At 44.3% G+C, this 17,895-nt stretch overlaps 2 protein-coding genes across 2 annotated transcripts; both read right to left on the bottom strand.

The window, feature by feature from the left end:
• Positions 1–375: 375 nt before the first annotated feature.
• map6d1 (MAP6 domain containing 1) lies at positions 376–6,066 on the bottom strand (the record flags this gene model as incomplete). The annotated part of the gene is made up of 3 exons (XM_079173711.1): positions 376–547; positions 4,640–4,967; positions 5,534–6,066. The coding sequence occupies 3 exons, from the start codon at positions 6,064–6,066 to the stop codon at positions 470–472; spliced, it is 939 nt and encodes a 312-aa protein (XP_079029837.1). The 3' UTR covers positions 376–469.
• An 808-nt stretch (positions 6,067–6,874) lies between these two features.
• On the bottom strand, positions 6,875–17,237 carry LOC306706806 (uncharacterized protein). Its single transcript, XM_079174028.1, has 2 exons — positions 16,635–17,237; positions 6,875–16,525 (listed from the first exon to the last, which is right to left on the bottom strand). Exon 2 carries the CDS (start codon positions 14,675–14,677, stop codon positions 12,551–12,553), a length of 2,127 nt encoding a protein of 708 aa, XP_079030154.1. The 5' UTR covers positions 14,678–16,525; positions 16,635–17,237; the 3' UTR covers positions 6,875–12,550.
• Between the last annotated feature and the right edge of the window lie 658 nt (positions 17,238–17,895).

Here is a 17,895-nt window from a genome sequence, read left to right as displayed (position 1 = left end):
ATAAATGACTTATTTTCTAGCAGATTTCTAGCAGAACACCAAAGGGCAAAATAGTAGTCTTAAGTTTACACGGTTGACCAACCATGTCGTTCATTATTCGAGCATACTCAACATTATGTACAATAAAGGACAAATCAGCAGGTGCACGCACACACACACACACACACACGCATACAGACTCAAAAAGCAGCCAGTTTTCTGTGCATCTATAACTGCAAAAACAAAAAGCAGCTTGTTTTTAGTTACATGCATATTCATTTTCATAGCAACGGGGACGGGACAGAGTGTAAAAGGGGGGTCCGTCTGTCTATCTGTCTCCACTTGGGATAGTGACGCTGCAGCTCCACAGGCTCCACAACAATGTACGTTCCCTTGCATAGATTATTGTGTTGTGGAATGGACTCAAATCATTCCCCTGTTAGTTCCTTAAGACCGATTAAAGTGGAATGGTTGTAAATCGGAGCAGCTGTCAGATGTTGAAGACCCTCGGCCCGCTTTGAAAGACCGCAGAAGAGTTCGGAGGGAATTTGGTCCGCACCAGATGTTCCTGAGACGAGGTAGAGAGAGAGAGAGACAGGCAGGTAAAACAGCAGCTTTAAAGGTGATCAGAGAGATTAAACCAGAGAGGGCAGCAGCTGTGGTGCTCACACCGGACCCCTTAAATGAGAGGAGACTGGTTTTGGCTGTGCCGTCAACAAGCATCAGTTCTGCTGTCAGAGAGCCAGCAGCCTGGACTGTGTTGCTATTTCCTGCTTAGCGCTGCTCGGTTCTGCTGATGGCAGCTGTTCTCAAAGCCTGACCAGAATCTGTGGCTGTGGCAGATTTCTTTTTTTAAAGTCGCCCAGATTCTATTCATGCAAGCAGTTTATTGGATCGGCCAATGCACATTGGGCCAGGCGCCTTCAATTTACCCACATAGCTGTGGAGCGGGGCAGCTTTTATCAGACTGATGACTTGCTGTCCCAGCAACACTTTGATTGGGACTATGCAGCGCAGTGGGTGGCAGGGATGGCGGTTCATGTTAAGTCTGTGAGTGAATCCACCGCCCCCCCCCCCCCCTCCCTCTCCCTCCCACACACACAAAAAACCCACTCACTCACTCTGTCTTTTCTGCTCTGTGTAGCAGGTCTGCCTCTCTCCTAAATTAGATTGGTGTCAAAGAAGACTGCTACCCGGTGCAACATCGCACTTGAAACAGATAATCCGTCAAATGGTGCTCACTAACTCTCTCTCTCTCTCTCTCTCACTCACTCACTCACTCACTCACTCACTCACCTATCTATCTATCACAAGCTTCCTCTCTCCTCATCTTTCCCCCCTAGCTTTGTCACTTTTCCCTCAACCTTGTTTTGCCTTTCCCCTCCTCTTCATACAACCCTCTCGTCCCGGACAGACTTCTGCCAACTTGGCACTGGGCTCGTCCTCTGTAGTCTTGGGCAGCGTGGGAAAAGGGAAGACGTCCAAGTGAAAGACAGGCGGAGAGAAAAACAAGCAGAAAGCCTGGCTTGGGGGATGTAGAAAAAGGGGGGAAGGAAAGAGAAAGTATAAATAGATGAAGGACTGAAGGGGGTACCTGCAGCGGCAGGTTTAAAAAACATATGAAGGGGCGACCAGGCTCTGGGCCGGCACACGGTAAATCTGTTCAGTATTCCTGCCAGCCGAACTACCTATCGCCCCTGGTTAAATGGAGAAAGAGAGACGAGAGTAAAGGGAGGTAACAGGAATGTGAATTTTAGGCTGCACTGTCCCTGCAGGCTTTCTATTCTCATTATGCAGTTTAAGGCCATTGTGAGCAGCATTTCCACCCTTTATTGTGCACCAATGTTGCTGCCATATGAAAATACAGCACTGTTATAAATTATATTCAGAAGTTAAGCAGGGTTGCCTGTGTGCTCTGAGAGTACAATCTTTAATCTCGGGGGGGGGGGGGGGCTGCTTGCTCTTTAGCTGACTGTACAAAAATCAGGAATTTGTCATAACAAGAGTTTCCTGCTGAGGTTTCCACTCTGCATGCTAAATGTGTTTTGTCTTGCTCATCCCTGACACACAAACACCTGATTATACAGGCCGTCCTTGCGAATCTGTTCGCATGTGTGTTTGCATGTGTGTGCAGTTGCCGGGCCTGATTCTTAACACATGCCGGACATCAAATGTAGGTTTGCAAGTTCAGTGAGTTCAAGAAAACACGTCCCTCATCATTAAAAGCGCCAGCGTGTCCTAATCGTTCACTTGTCTGCCGCGTGTCGTGAAATTGGAGGCAGCTTTTATCTGTTGATAAAAAGCTGTGGGGGAGCACTCAATTTGAAAGATTGATTTGAGCAATAATGAGAATTTCATGGCGGCTCAATGCCTTTATCGTCGAGAGCAGATTAATTCTGATTTCAGCAGCTTAGTCGGGACTTAAATGTTTTAATGAATGGAAACAGTCGGCCTGCTAAACGAGGAAGCCTCGCTCGCTGTATTTTACAGGAGGGCGTCGCAAAACCGAGAGTGCCCTAAAAGACGAATACCAGCCATGACCCAGTGTAATGCATACTGGAGTGGGATGTGTTGTGCTTGGTCAGACACCTCTGCTGGGGGCTGGTGAGTCAATAATGAGTCGGCAGTGAGTGGGCTGTCGGTGACCGGGGTGGATTATCTAAGATCAACTTAAATTGCTGCCAGGCCGGTTTGTGTCGCACTGGCAGATTGTGGTGGAGCTGATGAAATTGCATGAAAACTGCATGTGTGTGTGTGTGTGTGTATAATACCGACTGCAGTGTTCAGTCCCACAGCCGAACATACTGCCAGTGGCACGTCCCTTCTTAATGTGCCGTGAACTCTCACTCCAACTGGGCCATGGGTTATTAATAGCCTGCATGTGTCCCGCCGTTGACATCTCTCACTTCGACCTCCATCACCACCACACAGGATGTTGAGGCTCTTGACATAGCGGCTTAATTGAGCAGTAATGTTTCTAAGAGTTATGCAAATTAATATTTTTCTCTCGAGCATAAATCAACTAAACTTCTGAAGGTGCAGGACCGCAGACAAACACAAAGAGGATTTTAGTAATACTGAGGTAATGAGTCGAAGTCTCGCTTCCCAAAGAAAAACTTGACACGACACCAAAATTAAACTCCTTTTTTTATTGTTTGAATTTTCACATTTTATTTGTTTATTTTAATTTCACTTATTCAGTGATAATGTCTGTAAATGTTTGTCAGCATGATTGTCTCTATCCTATGAAAACCAGTCTTAAAAAGTCAACTTGTTATGAGCAAAGAAAAACTTCCATGCTGAGGAAGCCCATGGAGTAACACTCATTAGAGTTTGGAGGTAATTCTGGTGGGAAAATAATGAAACATTTATTAACCTAAAAGTAGTCCAATTTTAAAATACGGAGTCTACAAAATACTGGAAACTGCCTATAAAATATCCTCTAAAATAGACTGTGAATGTCTCCCAGATTCCTAAAGAACACAAATATTGAGGACCTTCGTGTTCTCAGTCGTATAGCTACAACCCTTTTCCCACAAAAACACATTTTCTAACCTAGATAGCTTTCCGTGTGAGATTTATTGCTACACTGTGCAAACAGACGAAACCCGTCTGACCCGGCCCAGCCCAGACCAGCCCCGGCTATCCACTGGCAGATGGCACCGAGGAGTGTGGGCGGGGAAAGAGGGTTGGCACTAAACCTCTGGAGATTCCCGAAATCTGTCTCACTTACTGTCACGCTAAACAGCTGACTTGAGCAACAGCACCAAGGGGAGGAAGAAAGGGGCATGTTTCCCTTCACCCAGTTCATCCTACAATAATCTGGAACAACCTGACTGAACTGATGAGTTTTCAGCTTCCTGAGCAAATCCTCTTGTTTTGTTGGAGTAAGTTATGCTTCAATCCGACATCTGGTTCTTTGTGGGCCCGTCTTTCTGTCTCATTATATCTGAGAGCACAAATCTGGGACTTATTGTACAATTGGGTGAATATTTGGGTGATTTTTCAAATGTTTTCGTTTTCCCCCTGTATCATCTTCTTTAGAATCATGAATTTAGGTGTGACTTTGCATTGCATTGTGTTATGTTATTGTCTCTAGGCTGAAAAGAAACAGATACTCCAAATACGGATTAAGATTGTATAATTAATGAAATATGTTATTAATTAGATTTATATCTGTTAGAATAAAATACCAAGAATGGTTTATTTTTTTAGACAGATATCAATACATTTGTCTGCAGGTTTATTTTGTTTTCTGACCATTGGACCACAGTTGGAGGAACTACTTTACGTTTTGGTTCTCATTAAGCCTGCTCTATTAAGGTCAAAGTAATGAGTGTAGCACCAGCAGAGTGTTACCTAACACAGTACATGGCCTGTTTTAAACAGCTGGGTCACTTTGAGCTGCTTAGGGACAGAATGCTGTATCACTTTTCCGAAACGCCTCAACAGCAACCGGCAACCAGGGAGATGAGACAAGATGACTTTCTGGAGGAGCATGCTGCAATTTAAACCTGTAGCTCCTGAAATGAGCTCTTTGAGCATACAGCTGTTTTAGTAATGCACTTTATGCCGCTCCAGCAGAAGGATTGACACCGGCTTTTGCTCTAATACATCGTAGAAAATACACCATCTGAACAACACTTCTGTCTTTGCCTACCTCTCCCTTGATTGTTCTACTGAACTCGGTCCTCTCAGGCGGGATGCTCTGCTGGAGGCTGGAGGGGATGGGTGACCTGCCAGCTTGCATAGCAGTGGGGATGGGCTGGGGGACAGCAGAATGTTGTGTGTTGGAGGCAGCTGATGTGATATCGTTCTCCCCCTGATGCAGCCCTATGGACCTGTGGCCCTCCCCGCTGTAGGCAGCCTGATAGCTGGTCTCGCGCGGGACGTGGGTGGCCTCTGTCCCTGGGCTGGAGTATTGAGCCGGAGGATTTTTCCTCGCACTTTTGGCTGGTCTCGACCCCGTCCATGGTCTGTACTCTTGCCTGGAGGAAGAGCAATGCATCAGGTGGCTGATAGACAAACGTTTGCCCATACTGAGCCTCTAAGTGGGACTTATAGGGGAATTCTACTGATTACACACGAGAACATCAATTTACTTGTCATGGGGTGTGCTTAGCATGTGAAAACAGTTGTCTTATAATGTTCTGAAACGTGGGGGGTCCGAACCAACCAAGGGATCATAAGAAAAATGATAGGGCTCGCAACATGATTAACAGTATGACAGAGGATTGCAAGAAGACTATCATTTGCTTATTTCTAAAGGGTCATGGGCCAAAAAGGTTGGGAATCACTGCTCGAAAACTTCCTGCAACCTAAAATAAAAATCAAATATGCATACTTTATACTTTCTGTCTTTTATGAATATAAAATCTGTAAGTGAATTATTGATGACCCCTATTTCCATGCCGGCTTGCTGGGCCGACCCTGGAAGTCGATGCATAATTAAAACACATCAAATTAAGCATCAAAGCAGGAATCAGCATTCTATCACCAGCCCGCGGTGGACAGCGACAGGTACTGAAACGAGCATTAGGATGACATGCCCTACCTGTATGAGGTCTCGCTCTCCCCCGTCACTGGCTGATCCCCCCACCTCTGCCCCCTGCCCCGCTCCTCTCTGTCCGCCGCTTGTGCCTGACTGTGGTAACTGTTCACCGGGCTGTCCGAAACACTGTCTGCCCTGCTGCCCCCGTTACTAATCCAAGGGAAATTCTCCTTCCTGGGAATGGGCCAGGGTTTGAAATCCTGTTTGTACTGGGTGACACTGGGGAAAGGCACTCCGGGCGGCTGGTAGTCCTCCCGGGGCTTGTAACTGGGCTCCTTTCGCGCCCTGAAAGATCCTCGGGTCCCCGGGCCATCTCTGGGTGCGCTAGGGGCGCCGGCGGCACGCTGGTCCGGGGTCGAGTACTTATTCCAGGGTGCGCGCTCCGAGGCGGAGACCTGTTTGGTGACGGATCGCACCTCCTGCTCGGCGATGTCCGAGTAGTTCTGGATGGTGAGCGGGACGGAGAGGTCCGATTTGTCGAACTGGTTCCAGAACCGAGCCAGGCAGCACACTCTGCTGATGCACGGCCAAGCCATAGCCCCGTAACTGGTTTAATAACTTGTGGAGAAGGGAAGAAGAGAGAATCAAACAGAAAGAACTGAAAAAAATAAGAGAAAACGGCCACAGATCAAAGGTTACATTCAGACAGAGTGTCGCCCTCCCTCCGCGTCCGTTTGTGGTAAGCTGAGAAAATACAGAGCCCAAGAGTCCATGTCAGCAGCAGAGGAGCGCCAGCAGAGATGAGCCGGTCTGTCGGGGACCGTGGTTGAATATTCCTCTCACGTGGTCTGTAGTGCCTCCACTATGCAGAGGAATCTGTAGCAAATTATTCTCCGCATCTTCAGGCGGACCCAGAGGGTCTGCATCCGATTCAAACTCAAAGAAACCTTCATATTTATTAAAATTACACTTGTGCAAAAAAAATCTTGAGCCGGAGCAGTTCTTATGGCTTCTCCACTTTCCATCGCTGATATTACTGTACTTTTACTGATGATAGCGTGAGGGTTACATAATTATGATGCAGCATCAGACCTATTGTTCAGGGTGGTAGAGCGGGTAAGACTCAACTTACTCATCAAACCCGATGACCCCATTGCGGAGAGTGTGTGGGGAATATTTGTATTCCTCAGGTTACTCTTTGCCATGTCTTACCTGCTTCATCTCCATTGAGGTCATGAGGTTCAATAAATAAATAAAACACAGCTTCAATGCTTCGAATATATATTTATTTTATTTGTATTCAACAAAGTGTAGCTCATGTAATTGTTTGCTTCAAAAATGAGACTCGATGTGAATCAAACAGCGGTGCAATGTTCACTTAGCAGGTATTAGAATGAACAGTAAGTTATCGTTGCCTTTCACATGGTATTAGAAATGGACGAAGAGGCTCAGAAGTGCTCTGATTCTTGTGAGATAACTAATCATGTCCCCATAGTGGAGGTTTGGCAATAAAAGACAGAAGCCCTAAAAAAGACTGCAGACAAGAAAGCGCTCACTGGCCAAGTTTATGTCGAGAATTATTCGAGTACAGCTCAGTGAGTGTGAAATGGAGGGATGTGCATTAAGTTGACAGAGTGGCTCTTGATGCACTGGAGGCATACTAACTTCCCTCTGTGAGCTGTTCACAGAGAAGGAACAAGATGAGCCTCTCACAGGGAGCCACTTGTTGATGGAGATGAACGGGCACTTCATCTTCGCACCACTGTACCGTCAGTGATAGATTGTATAGGTTTTGTAGAGTGATTGCCAAAGTGAGGCAAAATATTGGATAGTGAAGATAATAAAATAGGATGACTAGGTTAGGTTATGAGTTAATTTTTTATCGTGCTTATGATTAATATCCAGTAACCAGTAAAAAAGAAAAAGAAAAATAGCAGTGTTGTACTTCCATCTGCAGGGGAATATATGACATTACTCTGATGGCATTTTGTATTTTAATGTAGATGAACTGTGAGTACATGTATTTATTTTTCTTACATATTATGTCCAAAAAGCCAGAAATGCAATGTAATTAGAATTTTTACTGCGCTGGGATGTGTTAATTCTTACATGAAATTACAGACATTCCCTAATTGTTCTTTAATTTATAAACCGTGTTAGAATACCATGATCGTCACCCTGAAGTTTTACGACAACAGATCATTTGACAATGCCCTAATTGTATATATTGTACACTTTTCAGTATTGCCATACATTTCCTAACTATTTAAGACAAAGATAATTCACACTCACTACATTTCCATCCAGATGTGTGTATGAAGTCTCTGATAAAGAGGCTGATCAAATTGCACTTGATCCAAACTTGAGCCCGTCTTAATTGTGTCAGAGTTGATTGTTGTTTTCTGTAATAAGAGTTCCCAAGAGACCCTTTGAAAAAATACAAAGCTTATACATAATGTGCTATTTGTTAAAAAGAACATCCTAAAACCACGGCCACGTGAAGGTTGTGTGCTACTTCCAACAATAGGAAAGCACACAAAAAACTCAAAATTCCCTTTGCAGAAATTATGCATTTGTGCAATTTGTTTATCTTTGTTTGCATCTTTTAGAGAAATTGTTCAGCGGGTTGCTGATGTCATGATCATTTATGGTATCTTCCATCGTGTAGATGCCATTGCGGTCAGGGAGTAGTTATCATCATGAGAAATCAGTTTCATTTCAAAGCTAAGCACAGCAGAGAGAGAGCCTGGTATTGGATGTGTGCAGGTTGTGGCAGGGGGCATTATACCAGGAACAGGGAAAATGAGGATCGGGGCCATCTGCATCTTGATGGGACATTACTGCATCGGCATTCCCACTGGAGTGTCCCTGATGTTTGCTGCCAAAATGGGCATCATGGGTGAGGACAGAGGAGCTCTCTGCCACGTAACTTTAAAGTCTTGTTTGAAGCTAAATTGAGTTTTTTCTTCTGTGTTGCAGGACTGTGGTTGGGTATTTCTATTTGTGTCACTCTACAGGCCACATTCTTTATCATATTCTTGTGGAAACTAAATTGGAGAAAGGCTGCTGAAGAGGTGAGTGACCACACCTTGGTATTGAATGAAAAATGACAAATATCTCAGGAATTTCAGTCTTCGACTACGAGTACAACATAAATAACTAGAACATTTCGCAAGAAATTTTGACAGTGTGGCTTCTACTGCCCGAAGACGTCGCAATATACATACACACCGATGTTACCGGTAGTGTCGTTCAGGTTCAATTGAGATTCCGCTGCACACAAGCGGAGATGATGAGCAGACAGGCTGGATAGAAAATCCCCTTCAAAATAAAAGCACAGGATTTTTTTTTCTTCTTTTTTTTGGGGGGGGGGGGCTCAAGGTGGGGCCAGGCCCCATGGACCTCTATTGACCAGCCGCCACTGGTCATGAGTGAAGTACACAATGATGAATTGTAATGTATATGTGCCGTATATGTTACAGATTGACTCTATGAACCAAAACCCCAGTATTTCCTGGTGTACTTTACTGTACTTGTTATTTTTGTTTGATGTTGTTAGCATTTGATATTTTAGTATATCACTCAACTTTATTTCACATCCCAAAAGGTATACACATTTAGTAGAAGCACTATAGATCTACGTTTCAAAACCAGCTAACCAGCAAGTTCAGCCAAAACTAATGTCTTTCTTCAAAACTTGTCGCTGGACATGTTTCCCTTTTTTAAATTAATAATCCATATCCATAATCCATATCCTCCACGTTTGTGATCTCCTCCACAGGCTCGGCTGGCGGAGCAGGGTGGAAGAGCTGGAGGCAACACAACACAAAAACCAAAATGTTGTCACCATTTGTGGGTGTTGTCGAGGGGAGACCTTTTCAGGGGAGAGCCAGGCCGCTGGACTTCTGCTGCTGCTAACTTTCTGCAGCAAAGTCCCACCAAAAATGAACTGGATCCGTCTTACAATCAAAAAGTATATAATTAACATGAGAAGCTAGAACAGTTGCAAACTGAATTACTCTATCGATATCAATATGTCCCTTGGGGCTGAGTCCTCACTTGCCCCACCTAATCGGCCAGCCCAGCTGGTCAACTCCCGAGTGGTAACGGCGCGAACAGAACCCAAAACTCTCTGGAACTCTCCTATATTAAAAAGTCTCTGTCCGAATGTTTAAATGTCCAGTATCAGCCTCTGTGATTGGCCGAAATACAATAAACCCCTAATGGCTTTGGCCAGTTATCAGCTCAGTGTTTGGTTGAAGTCGTCCGGACTCCTCCTGCTCTGTTGGTCATCTTTCCAGCTCCTCTGTGTCCCCTTTGATGTCTCTGGTCCTCGACCTATTCCCTTATATGGTCGTGAAGAGCCTGTCCTCTGCATTCCTCACTGACCCTATCTCCCCTGATCTCTCTGCCTCATGGCTCAGAACCCCCTAACCTATGTGACTGTACTTTGGTTCAATACTTCCAATGATTATGTTTAAGACTCCTACAAGTAAACTTATTGCAAACATATAATATCTTCTATAAGTAAACATCCTGTAAACCTATATTACATTCCATAAGTAAATATATTGTGACTCTTAACATAATTTACATTCTCATCATTGTGACAATTTTATTCACCACTAGGGGTGTTATTAATTCTACTAAATAATGCTTTTAATACTTAAATTCTCCACAATTCCCCCCTAATTCGCTGTTCACAGCGAATTAATCAATTCCCTGGAAATACACAATCCCTCTCTAATGGACTTTTATGGTCCGAGGGTGAGTTTCCTTAACTAAACAATAGTCATCTATCTCTCAAGTTCATCCTATACACTTAACTGATTGCCCTACATGTTTGTCTCACTGAGCGCAGTATCAATAAGCCTCTGTAGAAGTCCACGGATGCAAGGGATGGAACAGCATCCACGAAGGACAAGGACTATCTGGGCTGCCTAGTTGGGACATGGCGTGTGCATGAGGTTGGCGATGGAGGAGATTGTGAGGTTGCTGGCAGGAGGGCTGGTTGGAGATGGGTTGAAGTCAGGCTCGCTTGGTGTGGGTGGTCCTAGCTGGTGCTGCTGGACCAGGTGGAGGACATCCACCGAGGTCAGGATCCATCCTGTGAAGTGAGGGATAGAGAAGGAGATTTCTGAGAAGCTTTGTCTGCTCTTTTTACTAAAAATTCTATTTTCTAATTCCTTGCAATTTTAAATCCCAATTTGACATCAAAACAAAACATAAACAAAACAATTTCTCAGAGTAAATTTCCCAAATTTCAGTATCTCACCGGATGTTATAGAAGTCTTTCTGGACTGAATCAGGTCCTTTAGATCCCAGTGAAGATGATCAGGCGCTGTGTTGTTTGGAATGGAAGTACAACAGGCAGATTCTGCAAACTCTGCTAGAATCATATTTTAATGCCGTCCTATTCTGCAAGGCTATTAAACTAGTTTTCTCTAGCTGTGCTTAAAGTCCTAATATGGCGTCGCTAGTGAAGTTTACAAAACGCTGTTGGTTATATTATATGTAATTAATCCAAACGACATTTTCATTGATTGAGACCCTTCAGAAGAAATCTGATTTCTGGCTTTAAATTAATTAAGCACCCCCCCTTGGTACTCATAAGTCATCAATGTAAACTTGGCTATAAAATGAGCCTCTCGGGCTATCAGCATCTCTTTGGATCTTCTGTTGACCTGTGTGCGTAAGGAAATTAATTCTTCATAAGTCGTGTCGTTTACAGGTATAATATAAAATGGCAATATAAGTTGCACAAACGAGCATGTGCCTGTCCAATTACTAGGCAACATTGGATCTATGGTTCTGTTTGTTAATTCTAGCTTCCCACACTAAGTTTGAAACTACTGCTACTATTGAAATTAAAAAAGAATAATAACTGACTTCCATAACCCACTGAATCTAGGTTTCTGAATGGATGTCATTGTTTAAGCTGTGGGGGAGGCATCGTTTCAGAGCCATCTAACCCTTCTGCTTGTATGTTTTCAGATTCAACTTTTTGATTGTGCGATGTTCAATCGAGTCTCTGCGATGGTTCGACTCGGTACCTTAGCTGATGCATAATGAGTGAGGTGGTGCCAATTAACTCTAGTTTTACCTTTTACCGTTACCTCATGCGAGGTTGCCAATATTACCTCCCATGGGCCGGTCCACCTTGGATCACTACACTTACGCTTGTGGATTTTTTATCCACTACCTGGTAATAGAACAGGAGCCTGCTTTCTCCTGTCAGTGGCTTCCTCTGTGTTCACCACCTGTGAAAACAAAACTTGACTAATTTTAGTTAGCGCCCTAGTATATTCTTCAATTTCTAGGGTTAGCAAGTCTAGGCTAGGACCATGGCTGCTGGACCTTAGTGGGCCAGACATTGGCCTGCCTGTGAGTATCTCATGAGGTGTTAAATGAGTACTGTTGTGCTCTGTGTGTATTTTTAAGGGGTGACACATACCTATGTATGCGGTCTTTTGGACAGCCCTAACTATTGCTGCTAGGTGTCTGATGCATCCTACCCGTCCTAGCTTTATGGGGTCTAATTTAGAACTGTGGTAAGTCAGAACTGCTCTTCCCTCTCTCCTCATCTGATATAGGACCGTTTACTACACCCTGCTTTTCCCCTTGGCTGTTGATCCATGGCTTACAGTCTTGATATGTTTATTGACACAAGGCTGTTCCCTTTCTCCTGGTAACAGTCTGGCCCAGAATACTTGAGTCTTTTCTTCTGGTTCTTCAGCATTTGTCATTAGGAGAATTCTTCCTCCATGTGTCTGCCATGGGGTGAGTGTCCGGCCTTTGAATGCGATTCTAAGTCCGTCAGCTGAACATTGAATTTCAGCTCCGACTCTGGTCATTCGATCTCTTCCCATTAGATTGACAGGGCATTTGGGTGAGGACAGGAACTGATGGAGCAAGCGTTGTCTTCTTAGTGTGGTTTCCAATGGTGTTGTGAATCTCTGCACCTCTGTTGCTGCGGCACCAGAGTCCACCATAATTTCAATGTCAACTCCGACCACGCTACAGGTCACCACTGGTTCTGTCTTCCTGTAAACCACACCTGCTTCTAGGCCTCCTCAGTACTCACCTGGTTGGTAAGCCCCGTCCCACTGTCTGGTGACAACATGGGCATCTGTTGATGATGGGAGGTACAGGTGGTCCTGGCGGACCTGGTCTTGAGTACTGCTGATGTTGTGGTGGGAATGGAGCCCGTCGTGGTGGTGCATTGGACTGTCTTCCTCTTCTTTTATGTGGGCAGAGTCTTGTCCAATGACCTTCTTTTCCACATATGTAGCATGTATCTTTACTTGCGGGTCTTTCACACTCCCCTTGCTGAAGTCCTCTTCCTCTGTACTGTGGAGGTGGTTGGTAGTACACCACTGTAGGGGGCGGGACTGCTGGATATGGTTGATATGGGGTCGGGGGTGCTGCTAGATATTGGGGCTGTTGAGGGGGCTGAGCCTCGATTACTGCCATCTGTTTCTTACTTATTTCTCTGTCGGCCTCTGCTATTTGAATTTTCAGCAGCTGCTTCTTCAGCTTTTTCAGATCTTCCTCTCCGCTTGTCTCATCAGTTTGGTGTCTTTGGTTGTGGTGGGTGAGATATTCTCTCCACATGGCATCTTCCATGCTGCTCAACCCTACCACTCCTTCCAGCGCTGTTTGTACTGGTAGGGGCAGGCCTTTCTGTACAGTATGTCTCCATACAACAGTAGTAGCTTCATGGCGGTCATGTCTGCACCCTGTGGCCACAAGCCACTCTTTTTCCGCTCTTTTTAAATACTGATGCATTTCTTCTTCTGGTTTTATTTTCAAGTCAGTGAGGGGATTCATGTTTGGTTTCGTGGGCCAGATACTTCGCATTGATCCCCAGAAGACTCCTCTGAAGTTGTTGAAAGGGGTCTGGTCCGTTCTGGCGGAAGTTCCTGTTCTCGCTTCCAGGGCATTTAATTGAATTGTTCCCTCTGCTCGGATTATCATAGCCCGTATGTCCCCCAATGCCAATTTATCTGCTGCCGTGAGCTTTTCAAAGAGAAGGATCCAAGGGCTGGCTCCTCCTCTAAGCGGTGGCAGTGCCTTCTCCAGTGTGTCCATGTCTCGATGTCCCCATGGCACAAACTCAGCTTGACCATTGGATTTCATCAGTAGGGGGTACTGTTGGGCTTTGGGCAGTGGTGTCCTCTCACCTATTACAGGACAAACCCAGTCTCCATACTTATTTGAAGACTTCTTCTCTCGGGTGGACCGTCTGAGAAATGGACGACATCCAGATGCACCCCTCATCCCTTCATCACCAGTGTTGTTAGGGTATTCATCATCATCGCTTGGGGATGTTCTACGTCTCCAGGGCAAGACTCCCATTGCCTCAAACTTCTCTCTCTCATCCTTTTTCTTCTTCTTTATCTTTTCTTCTTCACTTCTTCTTTGCTCTGTCTGCAGTTGCAGATTCTTTCTGGCGTCTTCCAGTTGTATTAATTCGTCTTCCTTTTTCTGTCTGTCTCCTTCATACTCTCTTTCTTCCTGCTCCACTATATTCATCACGTCCGATAATGTCATTGTTTGTCTGTAGACACCATTGTTGTGCCTTGTGGTCTCTCTTTCTTCTTCTCTCTTTTTATTCTCTTCTCTTATTTTGTACAAGATTGTTTGGATTGAGGGTTTTTCCAAGGAGGGATTGGTTGTTCTTTGCTTCTTCTTCTCATACTGTGGGAGAAGTTCAGACTGCTCGCGTGCGTCTGTTGACAATGTCGGATAAACCGGTGTGTGGACAGGGTTGTCAGGTTCGGGAGTGGTGGTGGTCTTGTGGGGCCTGAAGTCTGTCACTCCTACTTTCAGGACCTCAGGGAGTCCCACAGTAGATGCAGGAGTGGTCGTGTCGACGGCCTTCCAGTAGGTGAGCAGCCGTTGAGTGTCTGCGCACCTCTTGTCTTCTCTGTTGAGGGCTCTTTTTCTGCCGTATCTGCTCATGCGACTGGCTCCTTCGTAATCAGCAGTGGCATCGTTTCTGGCCTTCACAGCCTCTCTCCACACTTTGTGTCTGTTTTCAGCTATGGGGGCCGTCACTGTTGGAAACCACCCGTTCTTTTGCCATCTCTCGAGATATTTCTTCATTCTTTTCCATTCCTTTCCCCTGTCTTTGGGCTTCGTCTTATCCTCCATCCTTTCTCTGGCTCTCCCCAGCATTTCCTGAGTGCTTAGTGTGACCATCATGCAGCCTAAGAGTGTTCACTGACCTCTCAGCTACCTCTATCCTATGGATCTCGATTCTGACTGTAGGTCTTTCAAACTTTGAACAAATCAATCAATAGAATTTCCTAAAAATCAAAATCTCAATCAAATTAAAAATTAAAAACCTATATCCAAAAATAAAATTAAAAATTAAAAAAATCAAAATCCCAATTAAAAAATCAAATACAAAATTTAAAATGTTGGATTAAAATTAAACTCCTTGAATCAAAATTTAAAATCCAAACCCTAAATCAGGATTAAAAAACTCTGAACCAAAACTATAATTAACTATGGAAGTTAAAATACTGGATTAAAACTAAACCTAATTGAAGCTGAAGTGTCGAATTGAAACTAAAATCAAGATTGAAGAAACGCAATTAAAACTATCTACGGAAGTCAAAATCCCAATTAATATCAAACCAACACTGCCAATTAAAATGTTAAATCACAATCAACACCAACAATGAAAGTTAAAATACTGAATTAAAACTAAAACTGAAGAAATGTAGATCCAAACGAATATTGAGTCAAAAACAATGATTTTTACAAGTTTATCACCAAAACTCACTTTATTGTAATTTATCTACCAATCTACTGGGTGACGTACTTTTATTTAACTACTTTGTAGTTCTAGGTAGTTTTAGGTTTTCTGGGTAGTGCAGTTTTCTGTAATTATCTAGCAATTACTCCTCCTGTCCGCTAGTTGTGCGAAATTCTCTTCTTCTTCAATGTTTATTTTAAACCGGATGTGACCGGAAACAGTTTGGCGCTAATGATAACAGCTACCTCGCTGCTAACGCAACAAGCTAAGCTAACCAGCGAAAACGTCTCTTCAGTCAACTTACAGCACCGTAGTTTTAACTCAATAGCATTTCATACACTTTATTAGACTAGTCCGGGCCGTGGCCTTCCACCACCGTACCGGATATCTTCTTTATTATCTCCTTTTCTATCTATTTATTTAAAGCTAAACACCGGAGCTAACCTGTATGGCCCCTGCTCACTAGCATTCATGCCTTACTTCAACACAACGATCTTTAACAACGCTATTTTCAGCACTGCAACAATCATTTATCGCAAAATACAACAGTTAATACAATGTACTATTATCCCTTTATTTCTTATTTATCCACCCCAGATTATAATCCCCTGAACTCAAGTCAATACCAGCGTTTCGCGACAGCTAGCTTCCAACCAGCGGAGCTAACAAAAACGTGACCCGTTCTTTCGGCTTTTTTAAGCTTGTATTACATTTATTCCCTCCCGTATATTTGAGCCTTTAGTTTACTAGACCCAAGACGCTAATGCAATAACCAGAAGAGCCGTGACCTTCTCCTAAGATACGTCGGTTTGCGTCTCAGTCCGCCTTAGCTTACTAAATGCTCCGATTATCTCGCTTGAACTACACAACTAAAAGTTACCAACTCATCCAAACTTCTCGTTTAGGCAACCAACTTAACATCATATATCAGTATTCGTAATTCAGCCTGCAAATGCGTCTCATACAGTAGTACAGCTACTTTAGTTTCCAGTCAAAACAACATTACCTGCTTTCAGAGACACTGACCACTCGATACCTTCACTAAGTTTTCCTATAAACTAACTATACAGATTTTATTAAAAAGGTTCTGTTTACCTGTTTGTCTGTGGGCCCAGAAGGTATCTAGTGTCAACAAACTCGTCCAGTCCGTGTTCGAGGTCCAATATCATGTCCTGCCGCGGTCGCCAAATTGTCGAGGGGAGACCTTTTCAGGGGAGAGCCAGGCCGCTGGACTTCTGCTGCTGCTAACTTTCTGCAGCAAAGTCCCACCAAAAATGAACTGGATCCGTCTTACAATCAAAAAGTATATAATTAACATGAGAAGCTAGAACAGTTGCAAACTGAATTACTCTATCGATATCAATATGTCCCTTGGGGCTGAGTCCTCACTTGCCCCACCTAATCGGCCAGCCCAGCTGGTCAACTCCCGAGTGGTAACGGCGCGAACAGAACCCAAAACTCTCTGGAACTCTCCTATATTTAAAAGTCTCTGTCCGAATGTTTAAATGTCCAGTATCAGCCTCTGTGATTGGCCGAAATACAATAAACCCCTAATGGCTTTGGCCAGTTATCAGCTCAGTGTTTGGTTGAAGTCGTCTGGACTCCTCCTGCTCTGTTGGTCATCTTTCCAGCTCCTCTGTGTCCCCTTTGATGTCTCTGGTCCTCGACCTATTCCCTTATATGGTCGTGAAGAGCCTGTCCTCTGCATTCCTCACTGACCCTATCTCCCCTGATCTCTCTGCCTCATGGCTCAGAACCCCCTAACCTATGTGACTGTACTTTGGTTCAATACTTCCAATGATTATGTTTAAGACTCCTACAAGTAAACTTATTGCAAACATATAATATCTTCTATAAGTAAACATCCTGTAAACCTATATTACATTCCATAAGTAAATATATTGTGACTCTTAACATAATTTACATTCTCATCATTGTGACAATTTTATTCACCACTAGGGGTGTTATTAATTCTACTAAATAATGCTTTTAATACTTAAATTCTCCACAGTGTGTACAGCAGGGGTGTCAAACTCATTGTCGCTCTGGGGCCACATCAGCATCATGGTTGCCCCCAAAGGGCCGGTTGTCGGCGGGGGGGGGGGGGGGGGGGGGGGGGGGGGTGCTCCTTCGTCTTCGGTGGGGAGGGGGGCTGCTGCTGCTGCTGCTGCTGCCACATACACTGGTCGAGGTGTGCGCGGCGCGTGCGGATCGGGGAGGAGCTCCGCCGTGCGCGATACAACGGATATTTGTAAATTGTCCGACTTTTACATTTTTTTTTTTTGCTGGCGGATTCGCGGGCCACATAAAATGACGTGGCGGGCCGGATCCGGCCCGCGGGCCGTATGTTTCACACCCCTGGTGTACAGTATGGGTGTCTACTTACATTGAATGCGTTACTTGGTGGTGGGGCGGGGAATCGGAGGAAATGAAACACCCTGAAAAAGCCCATTTCCGCCAGCAAAATAAAATAAAAAATCCAACCAAAAAAAAAATGTTTTTTCTTTTTTGTAGCCGGAAAAAAGTTAAAAAAAAAGATGATGTTTTTTTTGCTAGCAAAAGAGATTAGAAGTGCACATGCGCTTCAGTGACGATCTCCTCACAGGTCCCTTCATCCCCTCGCCACTCTTTCCATGAAAACGACATGCAATTCTACATA

This window comes from Pholis gunnellus (assembly GCF_910591455.1).
Source record: "Pholis gunnellus genome assembly, chromosome: 14".
Taxonomy (NCBI): Eukaryota; Metazoa; Chordata; class Actinopteri; order Perciformes; family Pholidae; genus Pholis; species Pholis gunnellus.
The sequence above is the reverse complement of the archived record's forward strand: the minus strand, read 5'-3'. Positions and strand labels throughout refer to the sequence as shown.